The sequence below is a fragment of the Rutidosis leptorrhynchoides genome, chromosome 8, assembly GCF_046630445.1.
Source record: "Rutidosis leptorrhynchoides isolate AG116_Rl617_1_P2 chromosome 8, CSIRO_AGI_Rlap_v1, whole genome shotgun sequence".
NCBI lineage: Eukaryota > Viridiplantae > Streptophyta > Magnoliopsida > Asterales > Asteraceae > Rutidosis > Rutidosis leptorrhynchoides.
Window position 1 is genome coordinate 126,782,088 of NC_092340.1, and position 20,811 is coordinate 126,802,898.

The 20,811-nt window shown below is 33.6% G+C and overlaps 1 protein-coding gene across 1 annotated transcript; it reads right to left on the reverse strand.

The window, feature by feature from the left end:
- Positions 1–9,949: 9,949 nt before the first annotated feature.
- On the reverse strand, positions 9,950–12,486 carry LOC139863802 (uncharacterized). The gene is made up of 5 exons (XM_071852405.1): positions 12,411–12,486; positions 11,288–11,755; positions 10,780–11,110; positions 10,462–10,612; positions 9,950–10,369 (listed from the first exon to the last, which is right to left on the reverse strand). The coding sequence occupies exons 1-5, from the start codon at positions 12,484–12,486 to the stop codon at positions 9,950–9,952; spliced, it is 1,446 nt and encodes a 481-aa protein (XP_071708506.1).
- Positions 12,487–20,811: the final 8,325 nt, after the last annotated feature.

Sequence of the window (20,811 nt, forward strand, 5' to 3'; positions counted from 1 at the left end):
AGAAAACTTATCTAGGGTAAAAGCTAGAATGAATTTTCAAAAGATCAAATGTTTTCATAAAGATCCAATTTCCTTAATGGATCTAAATTTTTATAGTCATGTGGGACTGTAAACCATATCGTTACTACCATTGTTTATACCGCCATATCAAAATCACTGATGTACAAAGTGTGAAGAATAAAGAAGTGATTCTAGTATTTCAAGACTATATTGCTTGAGGACAAGCAACGCTCAAGTGTGGGGATATTGATAAGGCTAAAAAGGAACATATATTTCATAGCATTATCCCCCAAGAAAGACAAGATTTTAGTTGCAACTGTTCCATTTTCAAGTGATATTCGTTTATATTAAATAAGTGCGAAGACAAAAGGCAGATTCGACAAATTGAAGACAAAAAGGTCCAAAAAGCTCAAAAGTACAAGATACAATTAAAAAGGTTCAAATTATTGATGAAGAACGTCTAAAAATGACAAGAGTACAAGTTACAAAACGCAAAGTACACGATATAAAATAGTACGCAAGGACGTTCGAAAATCCGGAACCGGGACATGAGTCAACTCTCAACGCTCGACGCAACGGTGTAAAAATTACGAGTCAACTATGCACAAGAATAAAATATAATATTTAAATAATTCATAATAAGAATAATATTAAATAATAAAAAGTTGTTAATTTAGCATAGTTCAGGGGTCGTAAATGAAAATTCAATTTCATATTTTGCCTATAAAAGGCGATGATTATCGATCAATTTAAAAGCATCCCTTTTTCTATCCTAAAAATCTATTATCAATATCAATATCTAAAAATCTCTATCATAATGTTAATGTAATAAGATATAACAATAATCTTAATTTTAATTTTAAATTATGATAATAATAAGATTTATGATAGAGATCGTTTGAGTGTGTAAGTCGAAATTCTGTCCGTGTAACGCTACGCTATTTTTAATCATTGTAAGTTATGTTCAACCTTTTTATATTAATGTCTCGTAGCTAAGTTATTATTATGCTTATTTAAAACGAAGTAATCATGATGTTGGGCTAATTACTAAAATTGGGTAATTGGGCTTTGTACCATAATTAAGGTTTGGGCAAAAGACCGACATTTGTGGAAATTGGACTATTGACTATTAATAGATGGGGGGTATTGTCTAATTGAGTGACAACTCATTGGAGTCTGTCGAACCTATCTTCAAATTAATTATCCTAATAATTAATAATGATTATGGTTGTCCTATTTAGTGACGTTCATATGGAATCTATTATAATCATTTAATTAATTATTCGGGTTGGGTAATTGATTATTCAAACTGATCAAGTGGGTAAATTAATATTCATATCTAATCAAAACAGGGGTAGATTACATACAGTGATAACTGGTGTAATTGTTGACAGAAGTGATAACTGCGTCACAGTTTAAATCCTTAATTAGTTGAAATATTTGACTTCGGGTATAAGGGTAATTTGACGAGGACACTCGCACTTTATATTTATGACCGATGGACTATTATGGATAAAAACCAGATAGGTATCAAATAAACCATGACAAATGACAATTAACCCGAGTAACAATTAATTAAAATCAAAACGTCAAACATCATGATTACGAAAGTTTAAATAAGCATAATCCTTTTATTTCATATTCTATCGCAATTTTATTTATTGTTATTTTATTTATCGTCATTTATTTATTTTACGCACTTTAATTATTGTCATTTATCTTTACGCTTAAAAATATAAAATCGACAAACCGGTCATTAAACGGTAAAAACCCCCCTTTTATAATAATATTACTACTTATATATATATATATATATATATATATATATATATATTTATATAAATATAGTTTTATAAAAATATAGTACGTAATCACTAGCTCCCTGTGGAACGAACCGGACTTACTAAAAACTACACTACTCTACGATTAGGTACACTGCCTATAGTGTTGTAGCAAGGTTTAGGTATATCTCATCCGTAAATTAATAAAACTTGTGTCATATTTTGTAGTATTTTGTATTAAAAATAATACTATTTCGTACCCTCACGCTACATCATCAAATTATAATTAAAATTAAAATTAAAATATAAATTATATATATATATTTTTCGTATATATGAGAGAAGAGAGATTATAGAATATTTTTTTGTGTTTTTGTTGGTTTTTAAAACTCGGCAGAAAACTGGCTTTATATAGGACCTGACCAGCATTTTCACTCCATGCGACTCGCATGGATTTTGTGCCTCTGGCCATGCGAGTCGCATGGCCACCCTGGATCCAGCCAAATTGGTTTGTTTTCTTCTTGCCGACGTAATATAATAATAATATATAATAATAATATATAATTATATATAATTATATATATATATTATATTATATTCTTGTGCATAGTAGACTAGATATTTTTGGTCCGTTGCGTCGGGCGTTTCTTCTTGGCTCAGATCCCAGTTCCGGATTTTCGGACGTCTTTGCGTATTATTTTATATCGTGTACTTTGCGTCTTGTAACTTGTACTCTTGTCATTTTGAGACGTTCCTCATCAATATTTTGAACCTTTTTAGTTGTATCTTGTACTTTTTAGCTCTTTGGACCTTTTTGTCTTCAATTTGTCGAATCTGCCTTTTGTCTTCACTTTTTAATATTTAAACGAATATTGCTTGTAAATTGAACAATACCAACTAAAATCTTGCCTTTCTTGGGGAATAATGCTATAAAATATATGTTCCTTTTTAGCCTTATCAAAACCTCAAACTGAATTGTAACGCAGTTTTGTGAAAACAAGTTGCACGGTCGCCACCACGGTCAACCGCAGTGCGACCGCAGTTTTTTCTGTTACCATTTTCGACCAAATAAAGTTTGACTAGTTCCCGACATCTATAATTCATGAAACCTTTCTCAACATGCTTAGAATAGATGCCTTCTCCATACTCAATTGAGTTTTGGTCATAAAAACACTAATTGTGATTAATTATGCCTAATGACACTTTAATGACAAATTAACCAAGATTAGGCATAACACATAAGTGTTAATCAACAACTTGTAATCTTAATTCTTATCAAGATATTCTTAGTATGATCATCAAGTACCAAAACACTTAAGCCAATGTCACTAGAACAATAATTGCTATTAGAAATGACTTAGTGATTAATTAAGGCTAAATAAGGAACAATGCTCTCAAGGTTAACTAGTAATGACTTGTAATCCTAAAACACACTTAGATACATTTATGATGGTCACCAAGTCCCATCTAGAGATTGCTCTTCCCTTGTGCATGTGTTGGACATTAATGTGTGCTTACACATTAATCAAGCAATATGTTATATTGCACTTAAACTTGTTAAATCTTGAATTATAAGTTGTGCAAGTATCTATATGATTGATCCTAGAATAACTATCTCTTGATATGTGAGTATTACTTGCTACTTGCCAATATGATTAATACTCATAAACTTGTCAACTTGATTAATATGTTTGCTATGTGCTCACTAGTTAGGATTCAAGTAACTAACCTACTCCAATAGATTCAGTGTAAAATGGTTCATAATGAAAGTATAATCAATTTTCTATGTGGTCTAGTCTAAGTAACTAAGGGTGATTACTTAGGACTTAACTTTGATGTCTCTACATATTTTATGACGATCTTATAGAGACATTATTCAATTAATCTCTAAACTAAACTCAAAAAGAACATGACTTGTGATTAATTGAAACTAGGAAGTTAATAACATAGTGACTAGTCTTTAGAATTGAACCAAGGGTATTAAAGTGACTAACTAAGTCTTGACCAAACTGAGATTTCCCAAAATATCAATCAAGACACTTCTCCAAGAATGTTGGGTTTGCCACTTTTGGAATGATTAGTCACTTTCATGCATTAAGACCAAATCTCACATACTTAATGCATATAGTACTTGTATAGGGTGTTTGGTTTCTTTTGCAGGTGCTAGAAGGAGTAAAGGTGCCAAAATGTGGTGCTCAAATTTGAGTCAAACGGCTATACAATGGATACTAAATTTGGACTGGAGTACGCACGGTCGCACCACGGTCGACCGTGATGACAACCATGTGTCAACGACTACTTTTTGAATCCCATTATAAAATGCAAACAATTAAGAGCATTTGAAGCTGACCCTCTTGCATATTTCAAAGGCTTATTTTCAGTGATCACAAGTGCATCAATTACTACTCAAATGTGATCAAGCAAGAGAAGATTCTATGATCTTATAGATATATAATTGGGTTGTTGTAAACTTACTAATCAAAATCATTTATCTTGTGAGTTTACTTAATGTGATGTATGTCCTAGTATTGTGTTAGGATCATCATTGCAATGTGTATAAGTCTTGTAACTTCAATTAGTAGAAGCATAGGCTAGCTTAGTGATCTACTTCCTTAAAGGGACTTAGGAATTTGATTAATCTTATTTGGAGATTAATACTTATCCAAGGTGAAGACAAGTTGATCTAGGTTGGAGTTGATCTTTTGAAGGGATAGAAAGATTAGGTTTGTTGTCTACCAAAGAAGTTGAAGACTTGTAAATCAGATATCCACCGAGTTTGGAGAAAAGTGCTTAGTGAAGCAACAAATCACGATTAGTGTAATCGGGGAGTGGATTAAGGTGGATTAGTTAACATCCACCCGAACCACTATAAATCCTTGTATCTATGTTCTTTACATTACTTCATTTATCATTTTAAACATATACACTACATGTAGTGACCCAAACTTTTCCATGATTATATATTATATGAGATTAATATTTATATGAATAAATTTTTCCAACATGCTAAGCAATCAAACTTGTTAAGACTTGATTAACTGAAACGGATTTTGTGTTAACGTTTGACCACCCAGTTTGTCCGATGATTCACGAACGTTATAACTTGTATATGACATGATATTATATATATGAACATATATATATATATATATATATATATATATATATATATATATATATATATATATATATATATATATATATATATATATGTTTAACATGATGAAATGATAAGTAAGTATCTCATTATGTATATTAACAATGAACTTTATACATAAAACAAGACTACTAACTTAAGAAATTCAAAACGATATCTATATGTAACGAATATCATTGTAATAACGTCTTACTATTTATATATCATATTAAGATATATTAACACACTATGTTATCATGATAACATAACAATTTAACTTCTCATTAAGTATTATAACAATGGATTAATTACATTTAATAAGATCGTTAACTAAAAAGTTTCGAAACAACACTTACATGTAACGACTAACGATGACTTAACGACTCATTTAAAATGTATATATATGTACTGTATTAAGATGTATTACTACACTTTTGAAAGACTTCATGACACATATCAAAGTATTTCTACTTAACAAAAATGCTTACAATTACATTCTCATTCATTTTCATCAACAATTCTACTCGTATCCAACTGTATTCGTACTCGTACAATACCCAGCTCCTAGATGTATATACTATTAGTATATACACATAAAAATCTGCTCCTTAGCAGCCTTAAATGATTAAGAAACATGTGGGAACCAACCATTTAACATCTAGTATGACTAATGAGCTTGAAACAAACTTAAGGATCTTTTTTTTTTCTTTATAACAAGTAATCCCATTTTTATGATTTCACCTCATTTTTCCATTCCATTTTCTCATACTTACACTCCAAATTCTCTCTCAAAATACTCCTAACATCATACTTGATCATCTCCAAGTATTTTCACCATCTTTTAGCTTCAATTACAAGATTTAATCATCATAAAAACAACCATTCAAGAACACTTCAAGAAATCTTTCAAACTTGCTAGATTACTTCCAAGCTTTCAAATCCATTCCAAGTAATCATCCAAGATCAAGAAACTTTTGTTAATCTCAGTAGTTTTTCATTCTAAATCAAAGGTAAGAATCATATTCAAGCTTTGGTTCAATTTCTATAAACATAAATATCTTAATTCAAGTAGTAATCTTACTTGAACTTGTTTTCGTGTCATGATTCTACTTCAAGAACTTCCAATCCATCAAAGATCCTTTGAAGCTCAAGTTATTTTCTCATCATTTCCAGTAGGTTTACCTACTATACTTGAGGTAGTAATGATGTTCATAACATCATTCGATTCATATATATATATATATATATATATATATATATATATATATATATATATATATATATATATATATATATATATATATATATATATAACTATCTTATTCGAAGATTTAAACTTGTAATCACTAGAACATAGTTTAGTTGATTCTAAACTTGTACGCAAACAAAGTTAATCCTTCTAACTTAACTTTTAAAATCAACTAGACACATGTTCTATATCTATATGATATGCTAACTTAATGTTTTAAAACTTGAAAACACGAAGAACACCGTAAAACCGGACATACGCCGTCGTAGTTAAACCGGGGGCTGTTTTGGGTTGGATAATTAAAAACTATGATAACCTTTGAATTAAAAGTTGTTCTTCTGGGAAAATAATATTTCTTATGAACATGAAACTATATCTAAAAATCATGGTTAAACTCAAAGTGGAAGTATGTTTTTCAAAATGGTCATCAAGATGTCGTTCTTTCGATGGAAATGACTACCTCTTTCAAAAATGACTTGTAACCTGTATTTCTAACTATAAACTTATACTTTTTCTGTTTAGTTTCATAAATTTCAGTTCATTATGAAACCATAGCAACTTGATTCACTCAAAACGGATTTAAAACGAAGAAGTTATGGGTAAAACAAAATTAGAAATTTTTGCTTGTTTTAGCTACGTGAAAATATGTAACAAATCTATACTAACCATAACTTAACTAACTTATATTGCATTATACATGTATTCTAACATATATTATGTAATCTTGATAGACCATAGACACGTATACAATGTTTTGACATATCATATCGATGTCATCTATACATATTATTTGGAACAACCATAGACACTCTATATGCAGTAATGCTCGAGTTAGCTATACAGGGTTGAGGTTGATTCTAAAATAATATATATACTTTGAGTTGTGATCGAGTCTGAGACTTGTATACACTGGTTCGTGGATTGATTCGAGATAATATATATTGATTTATTTCTTTACTACTAACTGTGGACAACTAATTGTGGACTACTAACGTTGGACTGCTAACTTAACAACTTAAAACGTTAAAACGTAATAAAAATATTTTGAATATATTTCGATCATACTTTGATATATATGTATATATTTGTTATAGGTTCGTGAATCGACCCGTGTCAAAGTCTAATTCTCGATGAATTGATAATCTATGAAAGTGAGTTATAGTCCCACTTTTAAAATCTAATATTTTTGGGATGAGAATACATGCAGTTTATAAATATTTTACAAAATAGACACAAGTACGTGAAACGACATTCTATGGTTGGATTATTAAACCAAATATCGCCCCCTCAAGTCTGGTAACCTAAGAATTAGGGAAATGGCCCCTAATTAACGCGAATCTTAAAGATAGATCTATGGGCCTAACAAACCCCATTCTGGAATTTGGAATGCTTTAGTACTTCGATTAAATGGTGATTACGATTGCCAGTATATGGCATACTTGTGAGTATGCGGGGGATATTCTACATGCATTAAATTTAATGTCGGTTACCAGGTGTTCATCATATTAATGATTTTTATATGCTTGCGAGTGTATGATTATTTATTAAATGAAATCTTGTGGTCTATTATTACAATTTGTTATATATAGGTTAAACCTATAACTCACCAACATTTTTGTTGACGTTTTTAAGCATGTTTTTTCTCAGGTATTTTTAAGAGCTTCCGCTGTTGCATGCTAATTAAGGACAAGATTTGGAGTCAGCATGCTTGTATAATATTGTTTGAAAACTGCATTCGAAAAATAAATTGTTGTAAAATATTATTGTGAACCATTATGTAATGGTCGTGTGTAAACGCTATATTTTTTTATTATCATTACTTGATAATCTACGTAATGCTTTTTAAACCTTTATCGATAAAATAAAGGTTATGGTTTGTTTTAAAAATCGAATGCAGTCTTTGAAAAACGTCTCATATAGAGGTCAAATCCTCGCAACAAAGCCAATTAATATGAAACGTTCATAATCAATATGAAGGGACATTTCACTACACACATCAAGTTTGAGTTGAGTTGGTTGATCAAAGTTAAATCAAATTTGGTGATCAATCGAAAAAGTGTTAAAAATGTATCAAGTAACTATTCAACCCCCCCCCCCTCTAGTTACTTACAATTTTGAACATGAGCCAGTGGAAAACTCGAGCTTAACTCGAGCAAATGCTCGTAAATACCGTGCTCCTGGTAATGTTTCTTTTGAACGTATTGCAGCTGAAAACCTTTTTTGCTTTTACTAAATGCCTAGTACCGGTGGTTATTATAATCCTGATCCATTTAAGCATCCTTTGTTGAATTTTAAGTCATCATGTGTCGAATGGAAAAACTTTATGAGTAACAAATGCTATTGTGATTCAGTAATCCCCTCTGAAGCAGGGACATCAAAAAGACTTGCCCTTCCATCTTCCGGCCAGCGCAATATAGTTGGTGAAAGTAGTTTACAAATAAACCTTCCTCATTTAGATACAGCCAGCCTGTCTTCATTTCTTGCAGGACCACCTGGCAGCTATGTGGAGTTTTTGAAACATCTGGAAGCGATGGTGTCACCTTCACTTGTTTATTTCTTTCACAATTTGTCTGAGAGTGATGCCCGTAAATCCCGTGCACAGGGGATAATTTTCAACATTGCTTCGGAACTTGACAGTTTAAAACGCTTAGAGTTTTTTTACCAAGTGCATCGTGAAAAATCTGAAATAATTGAGAAAGATAAAGGAAAAATTACAAAATTAGAAGGTGTTGAAAAAGCTACCAGGCTTGAACTGGACGTTGCAATTGTTGCTCGGCATTCTACAGAAACCTGTGTTGCTGAGCTGGAATCAAAAGAAAAGTGGTATTTGCACCAGATTGACACTTTAACTGAGGCGAAAAATCGTTGGAGGAAAAACTGCATGTAAGTAACAATGACACTAAACGGCTTGCTACAGGGATTCCTCTCATCGTGAAAAAAGCTTTCAACTCTGAAACATTAACCAAGCCGTTAAACAATTTCATTACTGTTGCGTTAGACGCTGAACGGATAAGGTTTCTTGAAGCGTTGAGAGCAAATGTGCCTAATTTCCCAGATCCATTGCCTGATGTTATCACTTCCAAACTGGATCAGGATGCTGTGAACAAGGTTGCTATTGTAGGAAAACAAGTAGAAGATTTATCATTTCCTGATTTAGATGCTATTTGTAATGACCCTCACTCTTCTGTAGATGATATTTTGAATTTCAAACTTCGATATTCAATGTTTATTATAATTAAATGTGTATCTGTTGTATATCTTAAAACTTTGTTCATATTTGCCAAAGCTTTATATGTTTGATTAAAAAACAATTGTAGTGGCTAGCCCTGTATTGTTCATAATTTTAAGTCATGACGGTTGCAAATACAATCTATTTCTTCGATGCTCAGCGAAGTCTACGTCATCCGCTGCCGATTCAACCTTTTGTTTACGATTGAACTTCTGCCACCGAGAATAATCTTCTCTTATGTGGGAATGGATGACCCACAGCTCTGTGTCACCTGAATTAATAAATTCTTGGCCGGATAAAAAATATAAATATTATGCGATAAGAATAACTGCTTGAATTCTTATTCTTAAAGAAATTTTTACATTTATGATTACATCTTATATTCTATGATCAGGCTATTTGAATATTCAATACTACGCATAAAATTTCTTTAAACTCATTGCATTTTATGTTTTATGCATTTCTTTGCCGGAAGGCGCTGCAAGGGGATAGGAACTGTTTTTATGTGCTTTGATGATCTTGTAAGGTCCTTCCCACCGTGGTCCTAACTTCCCCTATTTTGCTTGCCTGCTTGCTTCATTGTCCCTAAACACCAAATCTTCTTCTTCAAATTGCACATGTTTTACTCTTTTATTGTAATATTTTGTCATTCGTTGTTTAGCATCTGCTTGACGGATTGCAGCCATAATACGCCTTTCTTCTAACAAGTTTAAGTTTTCACGCAAAACGGAAGAATTATTTTCAACATCAAATGCTAAAACTCTGTGTGTGGGTACACGAATCTCTGCTGGTAATACTGCTTCAGTACCATATACAAAGCTGAACGGTGTTTCACTCGTGCTCTGTTTTGGCATTTTTTGGTGGGCCCAGAAAACATATGGTACTTCATCAACCCATTTTGTTTGACTCAAACCCAATCTAGCCTTTATTCCAGCCACAATTTCCTTGTTTATCACCTCAACTTGGCCATTCGCCTGTGGGTGCGCAACAGAAGTGAATATTTGTTTAATGTTTCACACCAACTTTTGAATGGGTTTTCAGCAAACTGTTTACCATTATCACTTACAATTTCATTTGGCAACCGATACCTGCACACAATGTCATCCCATACAAAATTTTTCATGTTTTTCCCCATTATCTGTGTTAGAACCTTTGCCTCGACCCACTTGGTGAAAAAATCAATTGCAACCACCACAAATCGTGCATTTCCAACACTTCTGGGAAATGGCCCCACTATATCAATGACTCATTTACAAAATGGCCATGCAGATGACACTGATATTAAATCATATTTCAGTAAACACTGAACTGTTCCGTGTCGCTGACACGCATCACATGCTTTGATTATTTCTGCAGTATCTTTGTAATTGTTTTCCAATAATACCCCTGTCTCATAATCCGTGCTACAATGGTCCAATAACCAGAATGATGTGCACATAACCCTTCATGCATTTCCTTCACCACATCTACTGCTTTTTGTGTTGCTAAACATCTCAAATTTGGACCATTATACGATTTTCTGTAAAGTACACCATTTTCCAACATGTACAACGGAACACTTATCTTTATCCATCTTGCTTCTGCAGCATCCGCTGGCAGCGTTCTGTCTTGCAGGTACTTAATATACGGGGTTATCCAACAGGGCCCTTCTTCTTCTATTGTTGCCACCAACATCTTTTCATTAATTGATTTGTCTTTTAAGACCTCCACCAAAACTTTTTTGTGCAAATGATCAAATGTCAATGTTTCCAATTGCTCAATACATTTGCTTTTTTATTTTTGTTTCTTGATATTTGCACAACCTCCAAACTTTCAAAATTCTTCGAAATCTTTTCAACCAACTGTAAATATCTTTTCATTGATACATCTTTTGCTTCAAATGCCCCATTTACTTGTTGTGCTACAATATGTGAGTCCACATAAACACGCAAATTGCTTTATTCCCATCTCTGTTGCTATGCGTAAGCCGAAAAGTGATGCTTCATTATTAGATGCATAAAAACAAAATTTGAGTGCATACGTATGTTCTTCTCCTTTCGGATTGGTAAGTACCAACCCTGCTCCTACTCCTGTCTCACTTGATGCCCCATAGGTATGCAATTCCCATATTCGATTGTTACTTTTCGAGTTATGAGAATGATCAACTTTTTTAGTTGTCTCCAAAAGAAAATTTGCTAAAAGTTGTCCCTTGATTGCATGCCTTGGGGAAAAACTTATCTCATACTCCCCCAACTCTACTTCCCATTTTGCAAAATGCCCTGATGATTCTGGTTGTTTCAAAATTTGCTTAATTGGTTGGTCTGTTAGGAATAAAATTGGATGTCCTTGAAAATATCTCCTCAACCGCCTAGCGATGTGCACTAGAGCATATACCAACTTTTATATTGGTGGATAATTGATTTCACTCTGCTGTAATAGCTTACTAACAAAATATAAAGGCATTTGAGTTCCATTCCGTTCTGCTATTATAACAGAACTAATAGCTTCTGCTGACACTACCATGTAGAGTATTAATGTTTTCCCTGCATTTGGTGCAGTCAAAGTTGGTAGCTCTTTTAGGAGTTTTTAACATCTTGGAAGGCTTCTTCGACTTCCGTCGTCTACATAAAATCTTTTTTGTTCAAAGACCCTTTTAATACCTTTATAAATGGCAACGATCGCTCTGTTACTTTTGATAAAAATCTTGTTAATGCTGCAAGCCTTCCGTTTGGACTTTGCACCTCTTTCTTTGTTTTTTGGTGAATTCATATCCCCAATTGCTTTTATCTTTTTGAAATTTGCCTTTATTCCTCTCTATGTGACTACATGACCAAAAAAATTTTCTTCTTCAACACCATTTTTTTTGAGATTTAACTTCATATTGATCTTTCGTAATAAGCCAAAAGTTTCTCATTCTTTCCTCCGTATTGCTTTTGATAACAATGTCATCCACATAAGCTTCCACATTTCTACCAATTTGCTCTCTAAACACCATATCAATGACACGCTAGTAAGTTGCTCCCGCATTCTTCAAACCAAAAGGCATCTTCATATCACATAAAATTCCCTCAGTCGTGTGAAAAGTTGTCTTGTCCTCATCTCTTGCTGCCATGAGTATCTGGTGGTATCCTTTATAAGCATCCAAAAAGCACTTATAACGGAATCTAGCTAAAGATTCCACTTTCCAACTATTTCTGGCAATGGATAGTTATCCTTCGGACAAGCTTTATTCATATCTGTAAAATCAACACACATCCTCCATGTGTTATCTGGTTTCTTCACCATTACTGAGTTTCCCACCTAGGTTTGATACTTAACTTCCCCTAAAATTTTAGCATCTACCAAATTTCGAACTTATTCTCTAAGGAACTTGCTCCGTTCTGGAGCCATGCCTCTTTTCTTTTGGCAGACCGGTGGAATGTGTGGGTTTACATTCAACTTATGTTCATTAGTGTTCCTTGGTACTCCAGTCATATCAGAAACTTGCCATGCGAATACGTCCAGGTTCGTTGTCAAAATGTTGTAAAGTTTGTCTTTGATTTCTTTTGTTAATGTGTTTCCAATCATGATTTTTTGCTCTGGGAAATCTGGATTTGGAGATACATATCTATCACTATGGATTATTGGTTTGACAGTTGTTCGATTAATTTGTACACATTATATTATTCTTCTCCGCTCTGCGTATAAAGTTGTTAGTCCTGCAGGTGTAGGGAATTTCATCATTTCGTGTACTGTTGATGTTACAGCTCCAAAGGTCATCATTGCAGACCGTCCCAAAATGACACTATATTGTGAATATTCTTTAACTATAAGAAATTCAATGTGCGCTGTTCTTTTTTATGGTGCTTTTCCCAACACTACCTCTAAAAGTATGCTTCCTTCTGACTATGATGGATCATTAACAAAACTTGCCAAAGGAACAAGTGTATATTTCACTGTTTATATTACTCTTTCTGGAAATTGCACAAAACAATGCTCGTACATGATATCTGCTCCTACACCAGTGTCAGTATATATTCCTCCAACAATGCAATTTGTAATTCTGGCTTCGATAACTACTGAAGAATCGGATGGATTAGTGTTAAACAATGAAGGGAATGCAATTAATTCCTGCTTCCAATCCTCCAAAGTTTCTGCCTTCCTCCATTGTCCGGCCTGCCATTTATGTATCATATTTGCTTCAACGGGAATTACTTCTTGACTACTGTCTTTCTTGCTCATGAAGGTTGAGTGATTCTTTAGAATAGATGGCGCCATATGTTGGTACTATTTTTCGTCTAGCGGCTAAAAGGTACCAGTACAATACTATAACTCCTCAGCGTGGTGAGATGTGTTGCCGACTGATGTTTGCCCTAAGGATAAGATCCATGCTGACCCAGAACACGGACGAGATCTCCATGGGGTGACCTTATTAGTCTTCTGGGACTAGAGTGTGAGCTGATCTGTCTAGTGTAGTGTTATTAAGCAGTGAAGTTCTAGAGTGAGAAAATATTGTGTGTGAGAGAAAGTGTGTTCTTTGCCACAAGTGACTGAACTGTAAAATATGGTGACACAGGGGGTCTATTTATAGGCGCAGATCATTCGAATTTTTCGGAAACACGTGTCAGATGCTGATTAGTTTGATTATGTGAAATATCCGCAACTGACTTTGGCTTGGGCCAACGTGACTGTGTGTCGCTCACGCGCCTATTCAAGGGCTTAAGTATTGAAGCTGCCTACAGGGCTTATGCATGATGCTGGGTGGTCTGGCTGAACACTGAACGGCTGTTAACAAAAACTTCTAATATGGTTGTCTTTTATGCATTTCGAGCCTTCCTTTTTTGTACAAACGACGCTTTTATGCGTGTATCCCCTAGGATACACCATTAGTTGTCGAGGAGAATTGCCGTTTATTTATCTTGGGTTATCATTGGGCTCTAATATGAATTTGGTTTCAAACTGAAAGATTTTGATTGATCATTTTCGAAGTAAATTTTCTACTTGGAAGTCAAATATTCTTTCAATTGGTGGTAGAGTTCCTCTTATAAAATCAGTTCTTGGAAGTTTAGGTGTAACGACCCTATGTTTTTCGTTATCTTTTACCGTTATTTATTTAATGCCCGTTAATTGTTATTCGTGCAACGTCATCTCTATGACCTATATTTTTATTTTAGTAATAATATATTAATTATTATGTGTTAAATGAATATTTGTATTCATATTTTAAATCGTACGTTTCTACGTGTCGTGGATTTCTATCCGGAAAATCTTTTCTGTTTTCAAACCAATGGTCGAGCTTTTGGGATTTTTAAGTCCTAATTAATTTAAATATGACATTTTAATGTCATATATTTATATATAGTGTTTATATATATTTTTCGTCGCGTATTTGTTATCTCTTCGAATTTTCAATCGCGTAGTCGTGTTTTCGCGTTTCGGGTTTCGTTCGAGCATTCGGGCCACACGGATTTTACCATTAAGAAAATTGGGCTAAGTGGGGCCCACCCCACTAACCCATTCAGCCAAACACAAGGGGGGTATACCCTTGTGATTTTTCCACATTTTCATTTCAATATTTCATTTTATCAAACACTAGTAACCTAAATCTTTTTTCTCTCATTTTTTCCCCTCTTCCTCCCTCCCATTTGAGCTGTCACCTATACCACCATAAATCATCATCATCTTCATTCAATCAAGAGCTTGGATCATCAAATCAATTGCATAAACGCGTTCCGCTCGTTCTTCTCTACACATTGATATCTTTCTTTTCTCGATTAGGGTATAAACCCTAACCCTAGATTTTTAATTTTTCATTATTTTTCTATTTTTATGTGATATTATGATAGTATGATGCTTATATGTTATTGTATTGTTGATTGTATGCGTAGAAATGCTCGATTATATATGTTTTCGGTTTGATTGTTTTGGGACAGCGGTTTGTTTGTTATATTCTGAGAACATAACTGATATAAAAGTGAAATTAAAGTGTTTAGATGAGTTCCTCTCATCAAGACATTAATTTTAGACTCCGGATTCATGTTATTTCGATTCCCAGAGCTTTAGATATGATTAAAATGGTGTTTAATTGAAATTAAAATGTAAGAACGAATTGGTACAGGTATGGTCCGACTTTGTGACCACTTTTGGAGTCTTTAGGGTGTACTAGTGTGTTAGGATTGATGATTGGATGAACTTTCATGTTCGGGTCATCGAAATCCGAGCCACGGATCACCCGTTATGACTAAAACATGTCTTTGAACGGATTAAAGCTCCAAGTTGAATAATGGCTGTAGGTCACGACTTGGTGGCTGTTCTTGGGGTTTTCTTGAGCATACTAATGTGTCGGGTGGGTTGGTTAGGCGAAGATATATATAAGACTCGCCGAAAACTGATTCCCGGGGCTCAAGTTATGACCCGATGAACTTTTAATTAAAACTTATGGTTATTAAATAAGACTTATGATATAAATAATGAATTTCAATATTAATAAATTACTTATGATATAAAAAGTAATTATTTAATTTAAGACTTATGATATACATTTATTATATCATTTATTAATTAATTATGATTTAATTAAACATTTAATTAAACTTATGATTAATAATACTTTTATTATTAATGAAAAATACTTATGGTAAGTATTAAACTTATATTATGAGATTATTATAATAAGACTTATAATAAGTATTTTTTAATTATTTAATTATTATAAGGGTTAGCTATTATTTAATTATAATTTAATTATTAAATACTTATGATTTAATAATTTTAATTAGAAACTTATGATATGATTAATAATTCATTATTAATTAATAATACTTATGATATGATTAAAATTTATTATTAATTAATAATACTTATATTATGATTAATATTTAATTAATTACTTAAATACATATGTTATAATAATTATATCATTTAAACTTATGTTAACTTTAATAATTCATTTTAATTTAATTAAACTTATGTTATGACATAATTATACATATATGACTTTAAATAACATTATAACTTATATTATTAATATAACTTATACTTTAAAAATTAATGTTGACTATGTTTGATCAAGGTTGACTTTTGAGTTGACTTTCAGTTGACTTTGACTTTCAGTTGACTTTTGTTGACTTTCTAATTAAGAAAACTTTCCTAACTTATAAACTTTCCAAAAATAGCAACTTTCTAAATATGGAAACTTTCTAAATATGGAAACTTTCTAAATTTGGAAACTTTCCAAAAATAGAAACTTTCCTAAAATAGAAACTTTCCTAAAATAGAAACTTTCCAAAAATGAAAACCTGCTAAAAATAGAAACTTTCTAAAAATAGAAAGTGTGTGTCCGTACGCTGTTCCGATCAAACCGATGCATGATGAGTGTTGTTCTATGTCTACTTGCAAAATGTACAATAGCTATCATACTAAGACTTGACCTAAGTTAGTTATTTATATCGACTTGCTTTATTTATAGGTCGGCGTTGTGATCATTCCTGATCACTTTACTTCGTTTGCTGTTCGCATTTTTGTGTGGTTACTTCTTTTGCTTTAAGGTGAGTTATAGTCCCGTTTTTACATACTTTTCAAAGTATATTTTTGGGATGTGATTACATGCATTTTATTTTACGTTTAGACACAAGTGGCAATTAAATTAAATTATTCATTATGAGTTGAACAAAAATATTCCCTAGTCTGGTAACTGTAATCACTGATTTCTACTGGTGAACGCGAATCCTATGGATAGATCTATCGGGTTTGACAACCTCATTTCGAGCTAGTCGCGCTAGCAATTTATAATCGGAATGTTTAGTACTTCGTATTTAGTTGAAGATACACTTGTTTAGTGTATATTATTATTGTGTTTGGCAAGGGTAAATAAAGGGTTAAGTGGTTACCAGGTGGCTCATTGATAATGGAATAATGTTTTATGTTTTCTAACATTTTAAATCTTGTGGTCTAAAGCTTATACGTTTATTTAAACCTATAATTCACTCAACATTTTTGTTGACAGTTTACTCGCATGTTTTCACAGGTACTTGAGTTTGTTTGATGCTTCTGCTGTGTTAGAAGAGTCTGCATGCATTTGGGCAGATTTTGTTAAATATTTATGAAACTTTGAACTTGCATTCTATTTTTGGATAATTTAAACTTGTGGGTTTTGTTGACAATGTTTTAATGTCAACTTTGGTTATTAATATGTTGGGTTGTTTAAACTACATATTTTGGTATGTTTCCTTTTTAGGAAACTTTTGAAATGAAAGAATGCAATGTCGTTTATTAAATTCATTTAAGTTCGATCAAGCTGTGGGACCAAGTGACGGAGCCGTTAAGTGTATTGACGGGGCCATCACAGTTGGTATCAGAGATCTTGTTGTAGGGAACTAGGCGGTCATAATGTGGTCAACCCGTGGTCTTTATAGTGCATTAGAGTCTAGTCTACAGCCCGACCCTTTTTGTTATAGCATTATTATGTATTTCATTTCATATAAGGAATAATTATAAGTTGTTGCTTATAGTATTTCTATTTTGTATGTGGTTTGTGGTTTTACTATTTGCAGATGTCAGCTTCAAGCAACAATTCCGTTCTTGCTCCCGTTTCACCGTCCACTGCCGCTCGTCGTGCACGACAGCCTCGCCTAAGAGATCCTGTTAACTACTACATGGCTACCATCACTCACATGACCAGGGCATATACGAATGAGACTCGCATTGATGCTCTTAGTGATTGTATGCGCGTTTTGCCGCAGGACGAGGTGATGGATGGGATTAGAGCTGATATGGATATGTTCGTTAGCTTTAAGCATAGGATCGAGTTCGAGACTAGGAAGCATAACCGTGAGGTGGATGCTAAGTTCGAGGCTCTTGAGAGCGTGGTTCGTGGTTTGAAGACGGAGTTGGAGGATGTGAAAGGAAAGTTGAGGAAGTATGAGACTCCTGACGAGCCTGATACCGACCCAGCTTATCACACCCGCTCCAAACAGATGTTATGTGACGATATCATGATTGATTATTTATTTCATAAGACTTAATGTCCTTTTATACATTCATTTTTGGGTGATGTACGGCGTTTTGCCAAGGATTTTATTAAGGATTTTGTTATGGGATATTTTTCATTTATGTATGGATGGTTATTTCATTATGACATCTGTTATCATTATCATATTTTATTTCTGATGTTGTGACTCTTGGCATGTTATATTATGTGTAATATAGTTCATGTATGTTAGGTGCTATGTATGTTGTATGATTTCTATCATAAAGTATGTATGCATGTGGTGGATATTTCTATAACTATCATAACTGTCATGTTATTACTCATAGTGTTTATTGACTATTATTTTAATGGTTAATCTTTCGTGTTCGATCTATTCCTTTATAACACTAGTATTATTCTTAGTACTAACGGTTGTGTTATTATGTTTTGAAGATCATGCCTCCCCGTGAGTCCAACGAAGCTCGCATGCAAAGTCTTATTTCTGAAGGGATAACAGCTGCTATGGTAGCTAATGCTAATGCGAATGTGAATAACAACAATCAGGTGGGACGCTCCCACAAGACTTTTATGGCCAGTCTTCCACAAGAATTTAGTGGCACTGAAGGACCCATTGGACTTACTCGTTAGTTTGAGAAGATTGAGTCTATTTTCAGGGTTAGCCGAGTCCGAGAGGAGGATAAGGTCAGTTTCACAAGCTGCACTCTTAAAGATAGTGCATTAACTTGGTGGAACAACTTGGTGAATAGTTTGGGTAATGATGTGGCGTATGGTTTGACTTGGAACAATTTTAAAGAAAGAATGATCACCCGTTATCGTCCTTGGGGTGAACTTAAGAAGTTAGAGGCTGAGCTTAAGAACTTGAAGATGAAGGGCACCAAATTAGATGCCTATGAACAAAGGTTCTTTGAATTGACATTGTTGTGTCCCAATACGTATGTTGATGAGAATCTAAATATTGAAGCTTATATTGATGGGTTATCTGAGAAAATTGAGCATGGGGTTGAGTCTAGTGAGCCCCAGACTATTAAGCTGCTATGTCAATGGCGCATAAGCTTAATGATAAGATTCTGAGGAGAAGTAAGGCAGTTGTGACTGATGCCAGTGAGGAGGTTGTTAAGAAGGCTGATAATGGGAAAAGGAAGTGGGATAACAACCGCAACCAGAACCAAAATCAGCAGAAGAAACAAGATACTTCTGGTTCTAATAACCGGAATCAGCGTGTTTGTCCTCGATGTTATAAGGCTCATGATGGTTATTGAACGGTTACTTGTAAGAGGTGTTCCAAGCAGGGACACATTGCTAATGATTGTACGGTGCTTATGCCGGGTACTGCTACTCCTGCTGCTGGTGGTAGTAACAGTGCTGGTAACAATGGTGGTAGTGGTAATGGGAAGCTGTGAAATGGTGGAAATCAGAGAGTTTGTTATGAATATGGTAAGCCGGGGCATTTCCGTAATGCCTGCCCTAACAAGAAGACTACCGAGAATTCACATGGAAGAGCATTCAACATTAATGCCAGGGATGCTGAGGAAGATCCAAAACTTGTTACGAGTACGTTCTCGGTCAACGATTTATCAGTTTATGTACTATTTGATTCAGGGGCTGATTTAAGTTTTGTATCGAGTAAATTTAGTCCAAAGATTAAAACCTCGTTAACTCCTCTAGACAATATTTATGTTGTAGAGATAGCTAATGGTAAAGTGCTTACAGCTAAGACTGTGTATCGTAAATGTAACATTAATCTGGTTGGAAGAGATTTTGAGGTAGATTTCATACCGACTGACCTAGGCAGTTTTGACATTGTTATTTGTATAGATTGGTTGTCTGCGAATCGTGCTGAGATTATGTGTTTTGAGAAGGCTATTTGTATTACTAATGTGGTTGGAGAGCCGCTGATGGTTTTTGGGGATAAGAAATGCAGACAGTTAAATCTTATTAGCTGTTTGAAAGTTCATAAACATCTTCGCAAAGGCTGTCATGCTATTCTAGCCCATGTTGTTGATTCTGATAGAGAAGAGAAGAGCGTTGGTGATGTTCACATTGTTAGAGATTTTCCCGAAGTATTTCCCGAAGATTTACCTGGCCTTCTGTAACAGACTGAAACCCGGGCTAGTTGTAAGTGGACTATTTTGCCCTTAGGGTTTGTGCTTAGTCTTAAGTGCTTTTATTTTAATTATTTTATTAGTGTTTTATTATATTTGTGTTGTGTCCAGTTTGTGACAAAGGTTCCGGAACATGTTTGTTTATTTTATTTGGACCTCGTTTGGGTTATCTAATCCTGTGCGAAAGATATCAGATAACTGGTAAATACCCGTGTGTGATGGGGTATTGTGTTTAACACAAATATATAAGCTTTGACCTGCTTATTTTGTGATGTTTCCAAAAAATTCATTCTTCACTCCCGTACCTAACTTCCACCTCTTCAAACCCTAATCCTTAAACATTGATCTTGAGCTCAAATTGGTGTTA